This window comes from Electrophorus electricus, chromosome 15 (assembly GCF_041902795.1).
Source record: "Electrophorus electricus isolate QZ-2024a chromosome 15, ASM4190279v1, whole genome shotgun sequence".
NCBI classification, from domain to species: domain Eukaryota; kingdom Metazoa; phylum Chordata; class Actinopteri; order Gymnotiformes; family Gymnotidae; genus Electrophorus; species Electrophorus electricus.
The window spans coordinates 4,286,069-4,304,582 of NC_137511.1; the positions used below are offsets into that span (position 1 = coordinate 4,286,069).

Consider the following 18,514-nt stretch of genomic DNA (forward strand, 5'->3'; position numbering starts at 1 on the left):
CTACATTTGATAAAAAAAAACATGATAGGTGTCTTCATGATGGGCCTGTTGCCATGGTGCTGAAAGACATCTTCTTGTATCACTATGGCAACAGAAAATGACGGCCAGCAGCTACCTTTATGTGTCAAATGTGGTGACAGTACATCTCATCCACTGGTGAGGTAATTTATAAGTGTACAAACTTGACATTTAGAGTGCTCTTTCATTAACTCTACAGTGCATTTTCAATATCTACTCTAGGCAAGGCAATCAACCTTGCAGATGCAAATTAACTCTAGGGGGCTCATAAGTCAAACAGGAGGTTTTATATAATGTGAGAAAATAAACTGAAACATTTTAGTGGACATCAGCACTATACCTATTACTTTCTTTTCAAAGTCAGCTATTGGACTGACTTACTAATTCACTTACATAACAGATCTATCAGATTAAGTATTTTAAGTAAAGTCACTAAGACTTAAGACAAAAATGGACCTAATGTTTTTTCAAGTTGTCTTCTATTTGCTGAATTCTATTTTGTTTTGTCTCCTTTAAAGCCAAAAGAGTAGGATCACTTAAGATCACTTAGTTTTTTTCCACACGGTGAGACCAGAGACCATAACTCTACACATATAAGAACAACTGAAACAACACAACAAGCAAAGGTTTCGGGAACAGAAAAAAACACTTTCTGATATTGATATGAAATATGGAAAAACATAATCTAATGTACCTATGAATTAAACATTTGATGGGAGACATTGCCCCCTTATGGTTGAAAATAGGAATCGCATTTTTGTGAAACAGTGGAAAATCTGAAATTAAAAAGAAAAATAACGTAATAAAAAGGCAGACGGACCATTTATTGTGTCACCTTAATAGCTTACAGGAACGGTGTTCTACAAAACTATTATCTAGCAACAGGACAGTTAATGGCAAACTAAATTAGGTTTCCTGTTCAGATTTGATACGTTTTATTTGGCTGAAATGACAGCTAAAGCTCAAAGATACTGGTTCAAAATTCTCTTCACGAATTCATTCTTAGATTAAATGAAAGAAGAAAAGATTGAAACTTTGAGTAGGAGGTAGTTTTCAATTAGGGAACCACTTGTTGGATATACCAAACAAATGAAGATAAATTTAGTATAATAATAGATGACAAAATAATAAATTCGCCATCTTAATGCAATTACTGTGAGTATCTGGTTACTTAGTTGGAAGTCCCAAGTAACACGAAAAATTAAGTTGGACGAAATGTTTAAGGTCCACTAAGCAGCACACCTAGAGCCAGGCACCTGCTTAACCGACTATTTGTTACACCTACTGCCATCCATCAACAACAACCCTAAACCTCCATCGCAATAATTATCTCCCACCACCCTGTAGCACCACTTCAGGACATGTTTATCAACGAGAACACTCGTGGTATGTCGTCTGGTAAAACAGGGCTTATGAAGCAACACCGGACGTTAGTCTTTTACATGACCATGAATACAAGGCCTATCGTCTACCTGCCAACATTTTTGCTTTATTAAAAACGTCCCTGTTCGTTCCTGCACCGCAGTAAGGCGTGGACTGATGGCTCCTTGCTGGCGGCTGAACGTCGTGACAGAGCGGTCCCTTTAACGGCGCTCACTTGTTTATCGGTTTTCGCCAGTTTCTATCCGTGGAGAGTCTGAGCGCCGGTGGGCGAGTCGGGGTGTGTCTGCACGCTTTAGGAAGCGTACGCCTAAAACAAGGGACACATTATACCACCACCAGTGGAGATAAAATGCGGGACTATGAAAAACTGACACGTCTTGTATAGTAGCTAGATCTGACACTTGTTATCTTCGAAAAACAAAACAAAACAAAAAACCAAAAACCAAACTGCTAGAAATAATGAAGAAACACCAGAGCCCCGCCAAGGTACCGGTGGAAGTCACCGTGCCAGATAACGAAGCTACTGTGCAACAACTCAACGAGCTATTGTCAAACGGTAGCGGTTTCTACAGTTTACCAGCACAACATTTCAACGAAGTGTTTCCGAGGATTTACGTCGGAAATGCGTAAGTTATATATCAATGTATTATTCTAGTATTATCAGTGCCACTTTATCCATGTTTACCAATAAAATTATTGCAGTAGATAATACAGAGAGGTAGACTGGTCTTGCAGTTTATCGTCGCATCTTAATTATGTTCAAAAAGGACATCCACGGTGTTGGAAAGAAATAGATCAATTCCGAAAAGCTTTCACCTATAAACATTGGACAAAAGGTATTGCCTAGTACTGAGGAATAAAGAATCTAGAGATTTTAAATGACATGTTTTATTGTACATTTCAGTACAGTCTGGTCCACTCGTTTACGAGACGCTGTAATCAAATTATAGCGGATGTAAGGTACTCTGTAAAAATGTTACTGGCTGGTAAATATACTAGATACTGGACGTATGCCGTCGGTAGTGTGTCAATGTCCTTTCTAGAGTCAGCTTAACTTATTTTTCAAAACGGAGACTGTCCTCCATTGGTGCCATCTCTGTTCAATTCGGAATGATCACTTATAAAATCTTCTCTAAGCCCGACCCCCGATCACGTGCCCCATTGTTTTAAACATTTTTCAGTGAAAATTGTTCGTTTAATAGTAGAAGCAAAACGGCGAGATACAACTGGCACTATTGTGAAATTAAAGCTGAGAATCTATGTTCTACACAAGGAGGACAAACAGAAATTCGGTCTAAAATCTCCTATGTAATTCCATTCTGCTTTTAATTATTTATTAATTATTTGAGATAATTAAATAACTTATCTAATTATCTAATTAATGTATTGTAATAAAGCTTCATTGGATGTACCCCCTGTAGCCGTTGGGCAGTGTATATTGTGGCATTTATGCCTAGAACATAGTGAGGACTCTTTGAATCCTTTGGGTGTCTCTGCAGAATTATTTCGTTTACATTTACTTTTTTAATGTTGTTTGCATTAAAACAGTACATTTACTCCTGTAACGTGTTGGATATGTTTTATTTTCCTCATGTTGTGCTTCTCATTTAGGGACCCATTTCTCTGTTCTACAGTTTATCTTATACTTGTTTGCTGTGTGTGAGCCTTCTTCTGCAATAAGAGAACTATTCTTGAGCAGAAATGGCATTCTCTAGCTCTCTGTACATTGATGTCAGAAGTGGGATGCTGCTGCTGAGCTGGAAGAAATCAAGTGATGCATCAACAAACATGAAAGTGGGCGGTGAAGAAGACAAAGCCAAAGGGAAGTGGGTACTGAGCATTATGCCTGCCCCCTGCCGGTCAGGTTCAGTGAGCCAAGAATGAGGCCTCGGGCTTGGGTAGGCAGTCAGGGAAGCAGCAGAGCCTGGTTGCTGAGAGAGAGATGCCGACATTTGTCTTGATGTGTAGGTGCCGTGCTACACAGCGGAGGAGCTTGAGGAGAAGACAGTACGTCATACAGCCCCATGGCGAGTAGCGATGGCGCGACTGATGTGCTGGAAGTGTAAGAAGAGAGAGCACCACACTAGTCAGTGTCACGAGCCAGAGAGAGCAATCCTCATGCATGACCTCAAGAAGGAAATGCTGGCATTAAAGAGAAGACTAGTGAAGCTGTCCACAATTGCTAGTGGCAGAGCAGAGACTGGGTATAAGCTCCCTGGTGTTTTCCAAGGGGGAAACTAGCCGCTCTCTAGGAGCTGAACACGGGGTCAAAGCTGGTGGGTGGATCCCCAGAGTGTGCTCTCAGGTCGAAGCTTTTTGCAGGTGAAACCGCCACTGCTGGAGTAGCTGAACATGCAGTGTCTGTCGGTTGATCAATCTCTGAGGGCCATGAGCAGTGCACATGAAACGCACCCCATCGGTATCAATGACACATAGCAAGAGGTGGTTTGCGTGACGCTGGAGATGGTCTTACTTCAGTCTGTCTGTTCTGTTCACTGATGGAGAAGATCACCATGGATGGTCCTGGATTCCTTCACCATTACCGATGCCGGGATCTACTTTGTCCTCATAGCTATGGACTATTTCACTAACTAGTCTGAGGCACACACAGGCCTGGACCATAGTGCAGCCATGATGGTGGAGTGAGTAGTTGAGGAGTTCTGACAATTTGGGTGACAGAGGAGTTCCACAGCAACCAGGGCGGTCGAAGCTGAGATGTACGATGTCCTTTGCACAGAGTGGCAGCCTCGTGGAGCTTTCAACTGAATGCTTGCAATTGAAGACTTGAGCTTGCAGCTGAACACAGAGCTAGTGTTTGGCTGTCTGTCAGGAAAAGAGGAGGATCTGCACCCAGAGTGGGCGCAGCTCTGCCATCATCACCATGCCGTGCACCAGCCCATCAAGAATCACTAGAACAACACCAGTGACACCATTGCTCCATGGGCATGACCTTGTGAGGGTACTGGAGATGCCTGATCCGGGGCAGCAATGCTTATGCTGGCCAGGACAGTGGAAAGTTCAGGGGCATCGTTGGACCCAATTTAATGTGGCATGTGCCCCAGTAAATTGTTTCCATGCCCTGTTATAATCATGTGGGTAAATAAGGCATTGTAAACAATTCAATAATAAATGGTAATAACATTTTAACACACAGTAATAACAATGTAAAACAATGTAATAACATGTAATAATAACAGTGTAATAATGCATTGTAATAACCTAACAACATGCTGTAATAATAAATTGTAATAACATTGTAATAACACATTGTAAAAACATTGATCCTTGAGCAAAAATGCCTTTCTCTGGATCATCTTCTGCACCAGAAGTGCTGTTATATAAACAGTTTTAGAATTTGGTGCATGAAACAGATATTTAGGTGTGTGTTACATTACTGAGTTTCTAAAATGAGATTTAAAATAATGTCATGGTGTAGATCTCAAAAACAAAAACGTGAAAGAGAGAGCTGGCATGCTGGCATCTGGCTTCACTTTTTCATGTTCAGGGAAACCATATGGCAGTTCAAAACACATTTTGAACATATTAATGAAAGGCAATCATGGTGATAAAATAGGATGGAATTCATGTGCAATCCATACCCTCCCTAAAACCTTTGCACATGTTGAGTTAAAAGCTCTGGCTGACCAGATGGTTTAATGCACATTCAGTTTACTGCTGTATAACAGTGTTTTGCTTTTCCATTTCCATTGACCTCCCACTTCCTTACAAACATTGGTCTATTAGAAACACCTTGTAGATTTACACAGTGGAACCCATATTGCGCTATGTACAACTTGTGTTAGTCATCCTTCAGTTGTTGGTCAGTTTTTGGCTACAGAACTGCTGTTTTTGCTACCCACCCTCAAACTCACTGATGTGCAAGAACTCCAGAAACACTGCTGTGTCTTGTACCAGATCAAAACACACTATCATGCTATCATGTCCATCCAAATAATATTCTTTAGGAAAGAACCTGTGGTTAGAAACTGACTAGTGATCAATATAGTAGAGGGTGGCTAAAAAATTGTGCTTATCAGTTATTGATTGTTTTACCATAGTAATTGTTCATTAATTATTTCTCATTACAGTAAGCTAGTATGTTGACAAAAGTATAATAATTTAAAAGCCAAAATTGGACCTTTGTCCCATTACATGTAAATACATGTTCAATAGCACAGTGTTATACTGTACATTTTCAATAAACATTGTTACAAGTATTTCAAAAGTCAACATGTAGTAATCACCTGTATTTTGAAAACACTTTTTAGTGTACAGGTACGTAAAGGGTGCCCTTTACAAGGATGGCTGCCTCATGCCAGTGATGGCTGCTTTGTGCTTTAGCCCTTTGTGAGGGTTCTATTAATAATGCATGTGTAGACACTGCAGTGAGCTGTGGTGAGGGAATGGCAAGCCAGGGGAGCAGACATCAAACCTTCACACACACGCACACACACACGCGCACACGCACACACACACACACGCACACACGCACACACGCGCACACGCACACGCACACACGCACACACGCGCACACGCACGCACACACGCACACACGCGCACACACACACGCACACACACGCACACGCACACACGCACACACACACACACACACACACGCACACACGCGCACACGCACAGGCACACGCACACACGCACACGCACGCACGCACACACGCACACACACGTACACACACGCACACACGCGCACACGCACACGCACACACGCACGCACACACACGCACACGCACACACGCACGCACACACACGCACACACACACGCACACACACACACGCACACACACACACACACACACACACACACACACACACACACACATACCTAGACATTCAGTCTATAATGTTGGAGAAATATGACTGCAATCTCCAGTGGCTCTGGATAGATGGGCAATGTATAAGGGCTTGAATTATGGATCTTGGAAATTTGATCGGAGTTCATCACGACTGGCACTAAGGAGCCCTGGCTCCAGGCAGACATGGACATATGGGCTGACACCCACTCCAGTTAGAGACTAGAATGAAGGAAGGTGTAATCACTTTGGGGCAGAGTTGAGTGATTTTTTTTTCTTGATTTAAATATCTCAGCCAATAAATGCAATCCATAAAACAATTAGTAATATTTTTTAGAAAGAGATTTGTGGTAAAAATATAAATTATATCAATCGATCCATTTGTACATAGCTGTGTACTATATCTACCTATACTGTACCACATCCATCTAGAGTATAAGCCTGAAGAAAAAACAAAAACAAGAGAGCTATAAAAATCCTTGACTGAGGGCATATGAAAATGACAGTATTGCAGGTGCTAGACCAGGACAGATGTGACTGAACTGCTTGATGTCAGAACCCTCTCGACCCATCCCTTGTTTTCATTTCTCTCTCTCTCTCTCTCTCTGGCTCTGCCTCAAATCCCTATTTTGGGCACTGTGTCGGGTGGCTCTTTGTATGCCTCTGGGTAGCAGCCAAGATCTGGTTGGTGCATCTATACTGATTTAGAGCACCGCTGCCCCATGAGGTCCACTAACGCAGACTGACACCTCTGTCATCTAAAAGGGACCCTGTAGTTTATTCCCATCAAGCTCCAACTAAACATAGCAGAGCAGCTACTCAGAGGGGAAAGATGTTAACCTGTGCAGAGTTTACGTTTGTGGTCTGACACAAATGCAAACAGCCACACCATTACAGAACCATTGCATTGTCATTTCGTTAGACCTGTTTATGAAGTATTTAAGTGCATGCGTATGTGGTTGTAAAAGAGAAAGAGTAAGACGTAAGTTTGTTACTCCATGCCAATTCCCAGCTGTTAGCTCGGTCTGCCCTGCTGCACAATACTTACAACCTGGGTGAATGAGGACTAACACATGCTTCCTCCGAGACACATAAAACTAGCCACCACATCTTTTCATGCTGCCATCCATGAAATGTCATACTTTGAGAACAGTGCTAACCGCCCAGTTGTGTATTTGTGACCTACCATAAGCCAGCGAATGGCTAGGCTATTTTTACTGCAATCATCATAGGATCACCCTTCCCACTCAGAGAGCAGGACCAAATATCTACTGTATTCTTGACTTTCTGCTGTGAACAGCTGTATCCACCTTAGACAGTTGTGCCACACAGGACCCTAGAAAGCGTTTTTTCCAACTCATATTTTTCAAATGAGAAGGCTAACAAACGTGTGAACTAATTCTGTCAACAGCGTGAGATTTCCCATGGGCAGTGTTCACCCAGGTGAGGCTCACGTGTGCTCCTGTTCCCCAGGTTTGTGGCCCAGAACGTGATGCGTCTGCAGCGGCTCGGTGTGACACACATTCTCAACACAGCCGAAGGGAACTCCTTCATGCATGTCAACACCAATGCCGAGTTCTATGCCGGAACCGGGATTACATACCACGGCATAAAGGCCAATGACACTGAACAGTTTAACCTCAGTGCCTTCTTCGAGGAAGGTGCCGACTTCATTGATAAGGCTCTGGCACACGCCAATGGAAAGGGTATGTTGAAGATCATGCATTCCATACTTGTTTATGTGGTACCACTTTATCTATATAACTCAGTAAGAGTGGATGCTTTTCAAAGTGATTCTTGAAGACCTGTTAGCCCTTAAGTTTGTTTGTTTTCCAATTCATTCCAGAAAATCTATTGCATCATTTAACATGAAACCACCTGAAATTTCTAGAACTCTTAAGCCATGAACTCTAATAATGGTAACACACTCTGAACTAGGTGTTCATAGAGGTGTTCATAGTGTACCCTCTTTACAGCACTATGTGCTAGTTATAACAAATGTTTCTTTATTGGTCTTTTCTTCAATTTTCTTCTGTCAGTTAAAGTTTATTGCTTGCTTTTGGTATGTTTCACAATAAATGCTGTAAAAAACAAAAAAGGTTGCTGGACCCACTCCCTTGGAATAACTGCCTAATTGACAAGGGATGGAAGTATAGCCACATAATATGTCCCAAGACACTGCATGCAATCTTTAACCACAAATTTACTTCCAAATATCGCTTGCTTTTAATTAGAGCCCTTCACCTCATGTTTTATGACATGGATTTTATGCCATCTTTGACAGACTAGAAGAGCTTTATAAAGCACCCTAATTCGTGGCCAGTTTGGCAGCAGAAACTGTTCAACAGTACAACAGCTGCCAGGCCTGGACTGAGAGGACAATAATCCTTAAGAGAAAATTTTAGCTGAACAACAAAATCATCAGTACGTTTGCTTTGGTTTGTACCACCCCCCGCCCCCGTGTTTCAGCTGTGACATTTGTGAAAGCCATGTGCTTGGAGAGTTTTTGGTGGCATTCTACAGACTGATACAATGAATCTCAATTAGCTTAGGGAGCGTCAGGGCCCAGAATGGTCTTCACCTTTCTGGAGAGAAGATAGTCTCTGCCTTACACTGAAATGAAGGCAAGATGTGTTATTGGAAATGATAAAAGGTGACCTCCAAATCATGTATGCAGCATACATACAAAAGAGAAAATGAGAGCATAAGAAGGCGGGGGGGCAGACAACAGTGAGATCAGATTTCCCATGCGCTATAGAATCTTCAGAAGAAACGCAATAGAGGATGGCAAGGTGAATTCCTCTGGGGGTGTGGAACACTCGATACTGAGTGTGCCTGCATATCTTTGTTGATGGGTTCAGGGGTGTAGTTTTGGGAAGAATGCTTAGAGAAGGGCAGTGGCATGCTGTAGTGCTGGTTGAGATTGCACGTCCAGCTGTGGGGGTCAGAACTGCATCCTCTGAGCTGGGCGAATGGTGCTGGGCTAGGAATGCTCAGACACACCCCACATCTGCTTCAGTGACAGCTCGGTACTCAGTCATCTCCTCCCCTCTGTTCTAGGAAAAGTGTACGTTCACTGCCGAGAAGGCTACAGCCGCTCCCCAACTATGGTCATCGCTTACCTCATGCTCCGCCATAAGATGGATGTACGGGTGGCGACGGCCACGGTCAGGCAAAAGAGAGAAATCGGCCCCAACGATGGATTCCTGCGCCAGCTGTGCCAGCTTAATGAGAAGCTGGCCAAGGAGGGCAAGCTGAAGACCAAATGAGCTCCAACTTCCTCTTGCCCTCCTGAGACTCCAGAGTTCTGGATGGGGCAAAGATTTTACCAGGCCAGTGCCCTGTCAGTCAGACACACACACACACACACACACACACACACACACACACACACACACAGGCACAGAGTACATGTATCCTTATAGCAACTTCCGAATTGTGCCGAATGACCTGCTCTCATGGAGATGGGTTAAAGGCAGAAAGGGTGTTCAGTAATTTAATCTATAACCTCTCACTTTTTCAATTTCATTACCATTTGCAACAGTAATAAGCTGTTTCCATTCCATCTTCAACTTTTTTGACCTGTTACAGTACTTGGCCTGAAGCATTCGTAATACCACCTGTTTGTATGGCTTATGTTGCCATGTTTTGGAGCTCTTCAGCCAAGTCAACTTAGGAGAGTGTAGACTAGAGCACATTCATTTCACAGTCTCCCACTGCCGAGAATTCCACAATTATTGATCCCATTCCTATTTCTATGGAATTTAATGTTTAGACACTCGACATTCAGTGAAAAAAAGCACCAGAATGACATTTTACTCTGTTGGATCAATGATCTTGTTTTTAGAATGCCAGATACAGGTACTACCCATATACGGAAACTCTAAAAGCTGGTATTTCCATTAGTGCTCAAGCAGTTTGGACTATTGACAGGGTACCCTATTTTGCATTATGCTTGTATTTTAAAATATTAAAACTCATACATTCTTACAAAACATGCTATATCAGCAAAGAAGAAAATTATTCATTTATTAAAGGTGATATAAAATGGTAGGGTGATGTTCTGTGCTCTTCAGAGTATGACTCAATTTTAAAGAAAGTGTAAGAACTTGCCACCCATTTACTGAAGCTATATTTTAGCTAAACCCACATATCTGTACTTGCATTGTTCATACAGCATCTCTTGAAAGGAATCAGGTTGGTTTTATGCAGCAGTGTGCTAATTCTAGGCCCCATTAGACTTCTCAGGCTTCTCAGTTAGTTTTTTTGTACAATCACACTGCTTTGACACACCAGTTACTCACTGCCAATCTCATGCTCATGTAATACCTGAAGCTTTTATCTGTATCCGTGTATGTGTGTGTTTTGCTTAAGTAAGTAAGGACCCATTTCTGGAAGTTGCTGCAGTACCAGAATAATGCCCATCCTTGATATGTGTCTGACCCTACAACACTCTAGGTAAAAGCTGGGGACTCTGCTGTATGGTACTTTGACATGACTCATGTCAGTATGTAAGAGAATTATTTCAAACTGACCTCATTATTGGTTCTCAAACTGCCCTAATAGCCCTGATGTGGAAGAGGATGAGCTAAAATTGGCTTTCTTCAGGTTATCAGCACTAATGGGAACTGTAAAAGAGCTCTGATTAGTCTCTCTGTATGATTCCATTTCGACAGAGTGCACAAAAGACAGATCTGTGCTTGGTTAGTTCATCTCACTTCTTACATTTGAACTGATTACTAGAGCCCCAAGGCTTTCCATGTATTTTCTAATAGTTGAGAGTATGCCCAAATACCACTTAGAAACCACTCGAAAACTAGACCACATTAAACCATAGAACAATATTTATTCCCATTACTCCAATTTCTATATTTATATGCTAACAGAAATATATACATGTATATACATATTTAGGTGTTGACATATATGAATGTATTATAAACTGTATAGGTATTGCAAGTACAGTATATATTAACAAATATCTAACTTATTGTAGCCAAGATTCACATCATGTTAACATGTATAAACTAAAATTAAATAATTTTGTGATTATTAGGACCATCTAGACCATTTAATATTAATAATTTATATTTTCATAAAACATTTTATTTTATTTTATTTTAAAGATTGTTTTTATTTTCCCCACTTATACTAGAATCATTGTATTTGAGAGGGCCAATGTCTGTCTTGCCAGCTAGCATTGTCACAGGCTTCTCTGTGCTTTTAATTTGTCCATAATAATATCTGTCCTAACAGTATCTATCTTTGAAAAAGCATATTTATTAAAATCATACAAACTGTAAACATTCCTATATTGTAATCTGGAGACCTAGGCTTTATAAAACCTAACCTACTGTAGTAATTTAAACCTGTGTGCCCATAAAAGAAGCATACAGTGACCTGACAAGAACTTTGTGTGCCACGCTGACTAATCAATTATGATTATGAAAATGTTTTACCTTCAAATTTCCCTCTTTAATGTACCTTGAAAATATAGAACTCCCCAATACTTTCCCTTGACACAACTTGAAACTTTAATTTTTTAAAGAAAAAAAGAAGACAATGAGGAACAAGTATTTAAAAAAAATTTTTTTTTTTAAAGAAGATTCCCTCTTTATTGGAATCTAATTGTAAAGGTGTGCTCTCTTAGAAAATTATTTATCAACGAAAGAAACACTGCCACCTGCTGTTGGTAAACCCCTTTGGTTTGTACAAAATGCCCTTCTACAATAGTATTTATTAATATAAAACTGTATTTTAAAATGTGTGAAGCTGGTAATGGTCTACTGTATGGCGTAATGATGTCAATAGCACTAGAACAGTGATTGTAATGCTGCTTGATCATTTTGTATCGATGTCCCATTATCAAAATGTTGTAGTGTTGAAGGATGCCATGAAATCACCTCCTGAGATGATCTGTATGAACTAAACTACCAATGTTATGCTATGTCTAAAGAGCTTACTTGATTGTCTGATTTGTGTTCTACTCTGATCTTGGCTGATATGATACATGTTTGATACATTGACATATTTGCTCAGCACAAATGTGGAGAATTCTGTTGAGTATTTTGTCTGTGCTTTTGCATCTTTTTAGAAATGGTCTTGCCCCATGAACTTATAGATACATACATGCACGGAGTTGCATGCGTGGACGCACATGCACACAAACTCACACACACACACACACACACACACACACACACACACACACACACACACACACACACACACACACACAAACTCACACACATATATACACACACACACAAACACACACACACACATATACACACACACACACACACACATGCACACACACACACACACACACACACACACACACACACACACACACACACACACACACAAACTCACACACACACACACACACACACACATACACACACACACACACACACTCAATCAGACACACACACACACATACACACAAACTCACACACACACACACACATACACACACACACACACACATACACACACACACACACACACACATGCACACAAACTCACACACACACACACACACATACACACACACACACACACAATCAGACACACACACACACACACACACACACATACACACACACACACACACACACACACACACACACACACACACACACACACACATACATACACACACACACACACACACACACAAACTCTCACACACACACACACACACACACACACACACACACACACACACACACACAATCAGACACACACATATGTTTTCCATGTGCTGTCTGTTGTGCCAGAATGCTTGTGCTATAACTTTAATGTGTCAAATGAAAAACCCCAACAGTATGTTTTAATACAACTGAATCTTGAGGTTCCAGGTGTTTGACACCTGGTCTGTTCTTCAGGTGGGTTTGGCACACTCTTCCACACTGCCAAATTGCTGACAAGTTCAGAGTGAGGCACACTACAGTCTGTGCTGATATCCATCACAGGTCACAAGTAATAAGCATCAATTGACGCGTCATGTCTAATCTAGAAATAATACACTGTAGAAGAGAAAAAGTGGTGATCCTGTCATCCAGCCATAAAGCCTTACTCTGAAGACTGATGATATATTTTTGATTTATGTAATCACTCCACAATGCGAATTGTACAGCTTCTTAATGACACTGTATGAAGTGCACTTGATTCCAAATGGCAATGTTATTTTTCTTACCTTTAGAAGTTTCTTTTTGTTCTAATCTTAAATAAATGCCTGAAATACTGAGCAGGTTTTCTGAATGCATTAAATTTGACTAATGTAGCACCGGCCTTGAATCAGGCCCCTTAAGCCTTTATGTTGAATACTTACATGTTTTCATCTTTAATCCCTTTAAGACTTGAAACAGCACATGTATAACACTAGCATCATTAGGACTGAGCTCAGTCTAAGTGCCTACAGTCACTCAGTATCATAGTATTATGCCTTTTCATTTTGGTTTCAGTTGAGCAGATGAGCATGAGAAAGAGTCATTTTTCATGTGCAGGGGCCATTGCATGACAATTCACTATTACTAAAACATTACATTTCCTTGTGTGGTACAGCTAGCCCTTCCTTGTGTGGCTAAACCAATCCTTTTCTGTGGGTTTCTGTGGCCTTTAATTATCTCTGGAACATTAGGGGACACAACCAAACTCACTGAGTTTCATTGCATGAGATGGTGAGATTTGAGTTTATATTCACATGTTATGACACAAATATGAATGAAGGAACTCATCACAAGGCTTTCTTTGTATACAACATTAAAAAAAAGCTTTTAGGTTATTCATTTTAGAGCTTCAGAGAGGTCTTGTCATTTTAAATAGGGAAAGTAATACAAAGTATCCTGTTAAAAGGATACACATACTCTTGAATATACTGCATATTTTACACAAATTATTATAATGTGCAGCCCAACCAACAGATGGAGACAAAAGCTTCAATAAATCTATTTCCCTCTGGTTCATGCTTTCTTTCACACACACACACACACACACACACACACACACACACACACACACACACACACACACACACTCAATAACACTCTCTCTCTCTCCATCAAATACACACACTCAGTACAATCTTAAACTTGCACAGTGCTGTCACCATTCACAGAGGACAGTTTTGCTAATTTGATACAAATGGCCTTTGAGGTCTTGCAGCATTTGCACAGCACACCTGGCGCTGGGGATGGACTGTTCTAGCCTCGTGTGTCCACCAAGATCATTGAAAATGTTTGACTCAATTGGCTTGACATTATGGCCGATCTCTCTCCATGGCCCCGTGCATGCCGCAATTACTCGAACCCAGCTGCGGGATCCTCGGAGAGAGCTATCCTGGGGCCTCCGCCCTGTCACACTCACAAGACATACTGGACAGCAGACGCAAATCTGCAGGAGATATAAATGAGTGCAGACGTTGAGAGAGCAACACAGAGAAACCCACTTTGTGGAACGCAACAGGGCGAGGACCTCTTCCTTATGCGTTTTCTAAGACAGCCCTGTAAGGAGTCCATGCCTTACGATGACTTACAAAATGTAATTAAGATGAATTTAGCCAGTAAATGTTTGTCATTGCACAATGACAGCAGCCTGTGGCTGTGATGTTGACTCAGAGGAAATGGCTGTGATGCGGCTCAGCAGGGCTCAGTGGGACTGAAGCACTCACTGCCAGCAGCACTGGAGGGAGCATCATAATTGGCCTTACTCCCTCTCCATTACTTCAGGAGGCAGTCACACACACACACACACACACACACACACACACACACACACACACACACACACACACACACACACACACACAGAGTGGAAAAGTGCAATGAATATTATTATAAAATTTTGAATATTACATACCCTTGTCAGAATTGGAATTGAACTGAAAAATGTGCTTGCATTGTGATTACATTTGGGTCTTCTGTCTAACATACCAAAGTGGTAATTTAAACGAAGGCCTGGAATTCTTAAAGAAAGGAAACTACAAATCTCTTAAAATCAATTTTCCTTGTTCATCCGTCTCAAATGACCTTATTAAATGAGAAGCACATGATTCTTCCCTCTTTATCAACTCTTTTGTCCCGTTCCTCACCACACTGCCATTGTGAAAACTTAAGTGCTGGGGGAAAAAGTGCAGGGAACATCTGCAGTGCGGCACTAATTACGGGGAAACATGGGAGGGAATAGGCGTGGAATGGATGGGCTTCAGATCTTCTTCCAAGCGCCTGTGCCCTCAGTGGTGTTGCTCCTCTCATCTCCCTGCACTCTGTTGTTTTACTGCACTGTGCTGATCCTGTGGGACCCTGCCAAGTGCGTCTGCAATTTATTAAGCAACCGCCATGTCAGGGACAGCTGAATATGGCTGCAGGACTCCTCAGGGCCCAGGTCCACTTCTGATAATGGTGAGAGCACTTGCATTTGGAACACGGTGGGATGACAAGTTTGGTTGGTTTTTTTTTTTTGTAAACTCTTAACTCTGAACAGTCCCTGGCCTGGTTGGAATCTTTGGGATTCTTTTAAAATGTTTCATTTGATTTGCACTGTGATTTACAATACTGCAAAAGTTAATTCAGTTGGATTACTGCGACGGCAAAGTAGATGTGTCGAAAGCACGGCTCGATTATTGTGGGAGAACCAACATAACGACCTCAAATTACCCACAGACCCAACAACCACATTAAACAGGACAGTGCTGTATGACTGTGACCCATACAGAGCAGACAAGTTGGGCTCATTAGGGACAGGACCTATACTTTACTCCATGACCCTTGTATGGTCAACAAGCCTTGGGTTGATGTTGCAATTTAGCATTTAGTATTAAAATAAAGATAAAAATAATTTGTAATCAGAAAGTCTAAAATGTTTCACAAACAAATAAACGTGTCCAGTTGATTGATGTATATTTTAAGACATACATCATACATTGATGTATATTTTAAGACTGTGAACATACATCCTAGTAAACAGGAACAACAGCAGAATGAACAAACTGATTTGAAAGATAAATAAATGAGAAAATGCCTTGATAGCAACGAAATGATTAAAAATCAGACTTCACCTAAAGCAAACCTGTGACTCCGCAGAGAGGACCCAGCCTCCCGGGTTCTGTTCACCTATTATGAGCCTTTGTAGACTTCAGTGTGGGTGGTCAGCTCTACACCTCTCCTCTGACGCCATTGTCAGCTACCCTCACATGACAGTTACATGACCCTGTTTTTAAACTCTGTTTATAATTAGCCTTTATAGAGTTAGATTTAAGGGATCAGGATTATTTTCACATGCTTGTTATGTAGTTTTATTAATCCCATAAAAACCCAAACTTCTGAAGATTTTCCTGATCTGTTCTTGAAATAGTTTTGTGTTTTGCTTTTCTTGAAGAACCCGTATACATTCCGTATGCTCACCAGCTGAAGCTGTTTGCACTTTCATGGTTAATTAACACACCTTCCTCCAGTATTCTGGGAAATGGTGACATTCAACACAAATGTGCTGTTTGTGCCTTCCTGCCATCAAAAGTACACATCAGTGTGTATTCACTGAGTTTTCATCTGATCTCATTGATCTTATGAAAAGTAGTCTGCAAAAGATTAAGTGCATGTCTTCAGGCTAGCAAACGTAAGTTGCCAGGCTAGAAAACACAATCACTGCAAAAATCATACCCAAAGAAGCAGTTATGCATATTCTGCAAATATGTCATTCATCTTCAAAAGGCCATGTGACCACAGTATTCAGTTCTAAACGTAACTAATGAATGGTTTGTCCTCATAGAAGATGTTATATCTTCAGCACTGTACCCCATAGAGCTTTCACTGCCATAGACATCCTGCGAGAGGCACTCGGGTTTTCTGTTGAAAGCACTGTTGATAAAGTAGAACAGTCAGTGCAACTCTGCAACTCTGAAGCTGAGTGCTATAATCAGAATACACATGGTATTCTGAATGTCACTCCACATTGCAGTTAATAAGCTAAGCGCAGTGCACTGAGAACATTTACCAACCATATGGCCATTATTGCGTTGACAGCCCATATGCACGAGCAAATCCTCTTGCTTTCAATGGCAAAATCCATAGTTTATAGCCTATGTTTAATAAAATCTAATACTGCATCCAGTGGTAAACACAGGTTGTGGGAAAGGACTGACAATTCTAAGATAATTATAGGGTTATTTCAGGGCGTGTGAAATGTTGGCCTATAGAATCTCACTTGCGAATCCTTGACTTGAACTGGTACTGAAAATGTGACCTAGACTGTAATATCATAGTAAAGCACAAATCAAAGATACTGATGAAATCAAGAAACATTGCAACTCTTACCACATTTTATTTTCTCAAGACTACTTACAGATTGTTATCTTTTCCCCCATATCCCAAAGGTCACAAGCAAGCTATAGGCAGCCAAATAACCGTTGACTATATATGTGTGCTCGAGGACATGCACATTTGGGGTGAATAAAAAAAAAATAAAAATAAAAATAATAATAATTTGCTGGGTAATTAGTAGAGATGCTAATAATAGCATAACCTGTGGCAGGAATGTTTATCTGAGCTGGCAGAGGATCCAGAGTGGTTAACACATGAACCCAGTGGTCTGTGAGGTTTGCTGAGGCTCTCAGTGAAACCACAGCTGAGGTCTCCACTGTTTCTAAACTCAAATGAGCTGTTTTCAACATGGGGCTGAAGCAATGCAAGATGGCTAGTGGAAGATTTTTCTTTTGACATTATGCTGACTTTAGATTTTTCAGTTTCTCATTTCCAAAGGATATGTGCAAAGAATATGAGTTAATGTCTATTTACTCCAGAAAGTCCACGTGTTACTTTCAATTTGCGAATCACAGAGTTTCACAGTTAAAAAGCAACCATAACACAATATAAGACAAACATATGACTGAATGAAACTCATCTCATGCCATAACCAGCATAACCTCTATGAAAAATAATACTTTTCTTAATCTTTTACAATGGAAAAGCCCTGCAGATGTACAGTTTGAAATCAGATTTGTGGGTATTGTACACATAGTTGGAAATGCAGCCTAGGAGCTTATAAAATAAATGTAAAACAACATGAAATACAACACTACAGGTCATAACCGGCACTGCTGCAGTGCAGAGTTCAGTACTGATGGCATCTACAGTCTGATTTTTCAACAGAAGGCTTTTGGTCCTTAAAAAAATGTTGGCATTTTTTGACCAGGTTATTAATAGGAAATTCAAATTGCCTTCTTAAAGTATCACTTAGGCTTTTAACTGGGTCACTAAGAGTGCACAGTGCCATTATATAATAAAATGTAGGTTTTATCATTT

At 40.8% G+C, this 18,514-nt stretch overlaps 1 protein-coding gene across 1 annotated transcript; it reads left to right on the forward strand.

Moving 5' to 3' along the window:
- Window positions 1–1,566: 1,566 nt before the first annotated feature.
- dusp3a (dual specificity phosphatase 3a) lies at window positions 1,567–13,464 on the forward strand. The gene is made up of 3 exons (XM_027006100.3): window positions 1,567–2,027; window positions 7,683–7,915; window positions 9,270–13,464. Exons 1-3 carry the CDS (start codon window positions 1,861–1,863, stop codon window positions 9,476–9,478), a joined length of 609 nt encoding a protein of 202 aa, XP_026861901.1. The 5' UTR covers window positions 1,567–1,860; the 3' UTR covers window positions 9,479–13,464.
- Window positions 13,465–18,514: the final 5,050 nt, after the last annotated feature.

Excerpts from the sequence above, each read along its gene's own strand:
- dusp3a (XM_027006100.3), top strand. The coding sequence starts at position 1,861 with ATGAAGAAACACCAGAGCCCCGCCAAGGTACCGGTGGAAGTCACCGTG. Across the intron at positions 2,028-7,682 it reads AGGATTTACGTCGGAAATGC|GTTTGTGGCCCAGAACGTGA; the intron begins GTAAGTTATATA and ends CCTGTTCCCCAG. Across the intron at positions 7,916-9,269 it reads GGCACACGCCAATGGAAAGG|GAAAAGTGTACGTTCACTGC; the intron begins GTATGTTGAAGA and ends CCTCTGTTCTAG.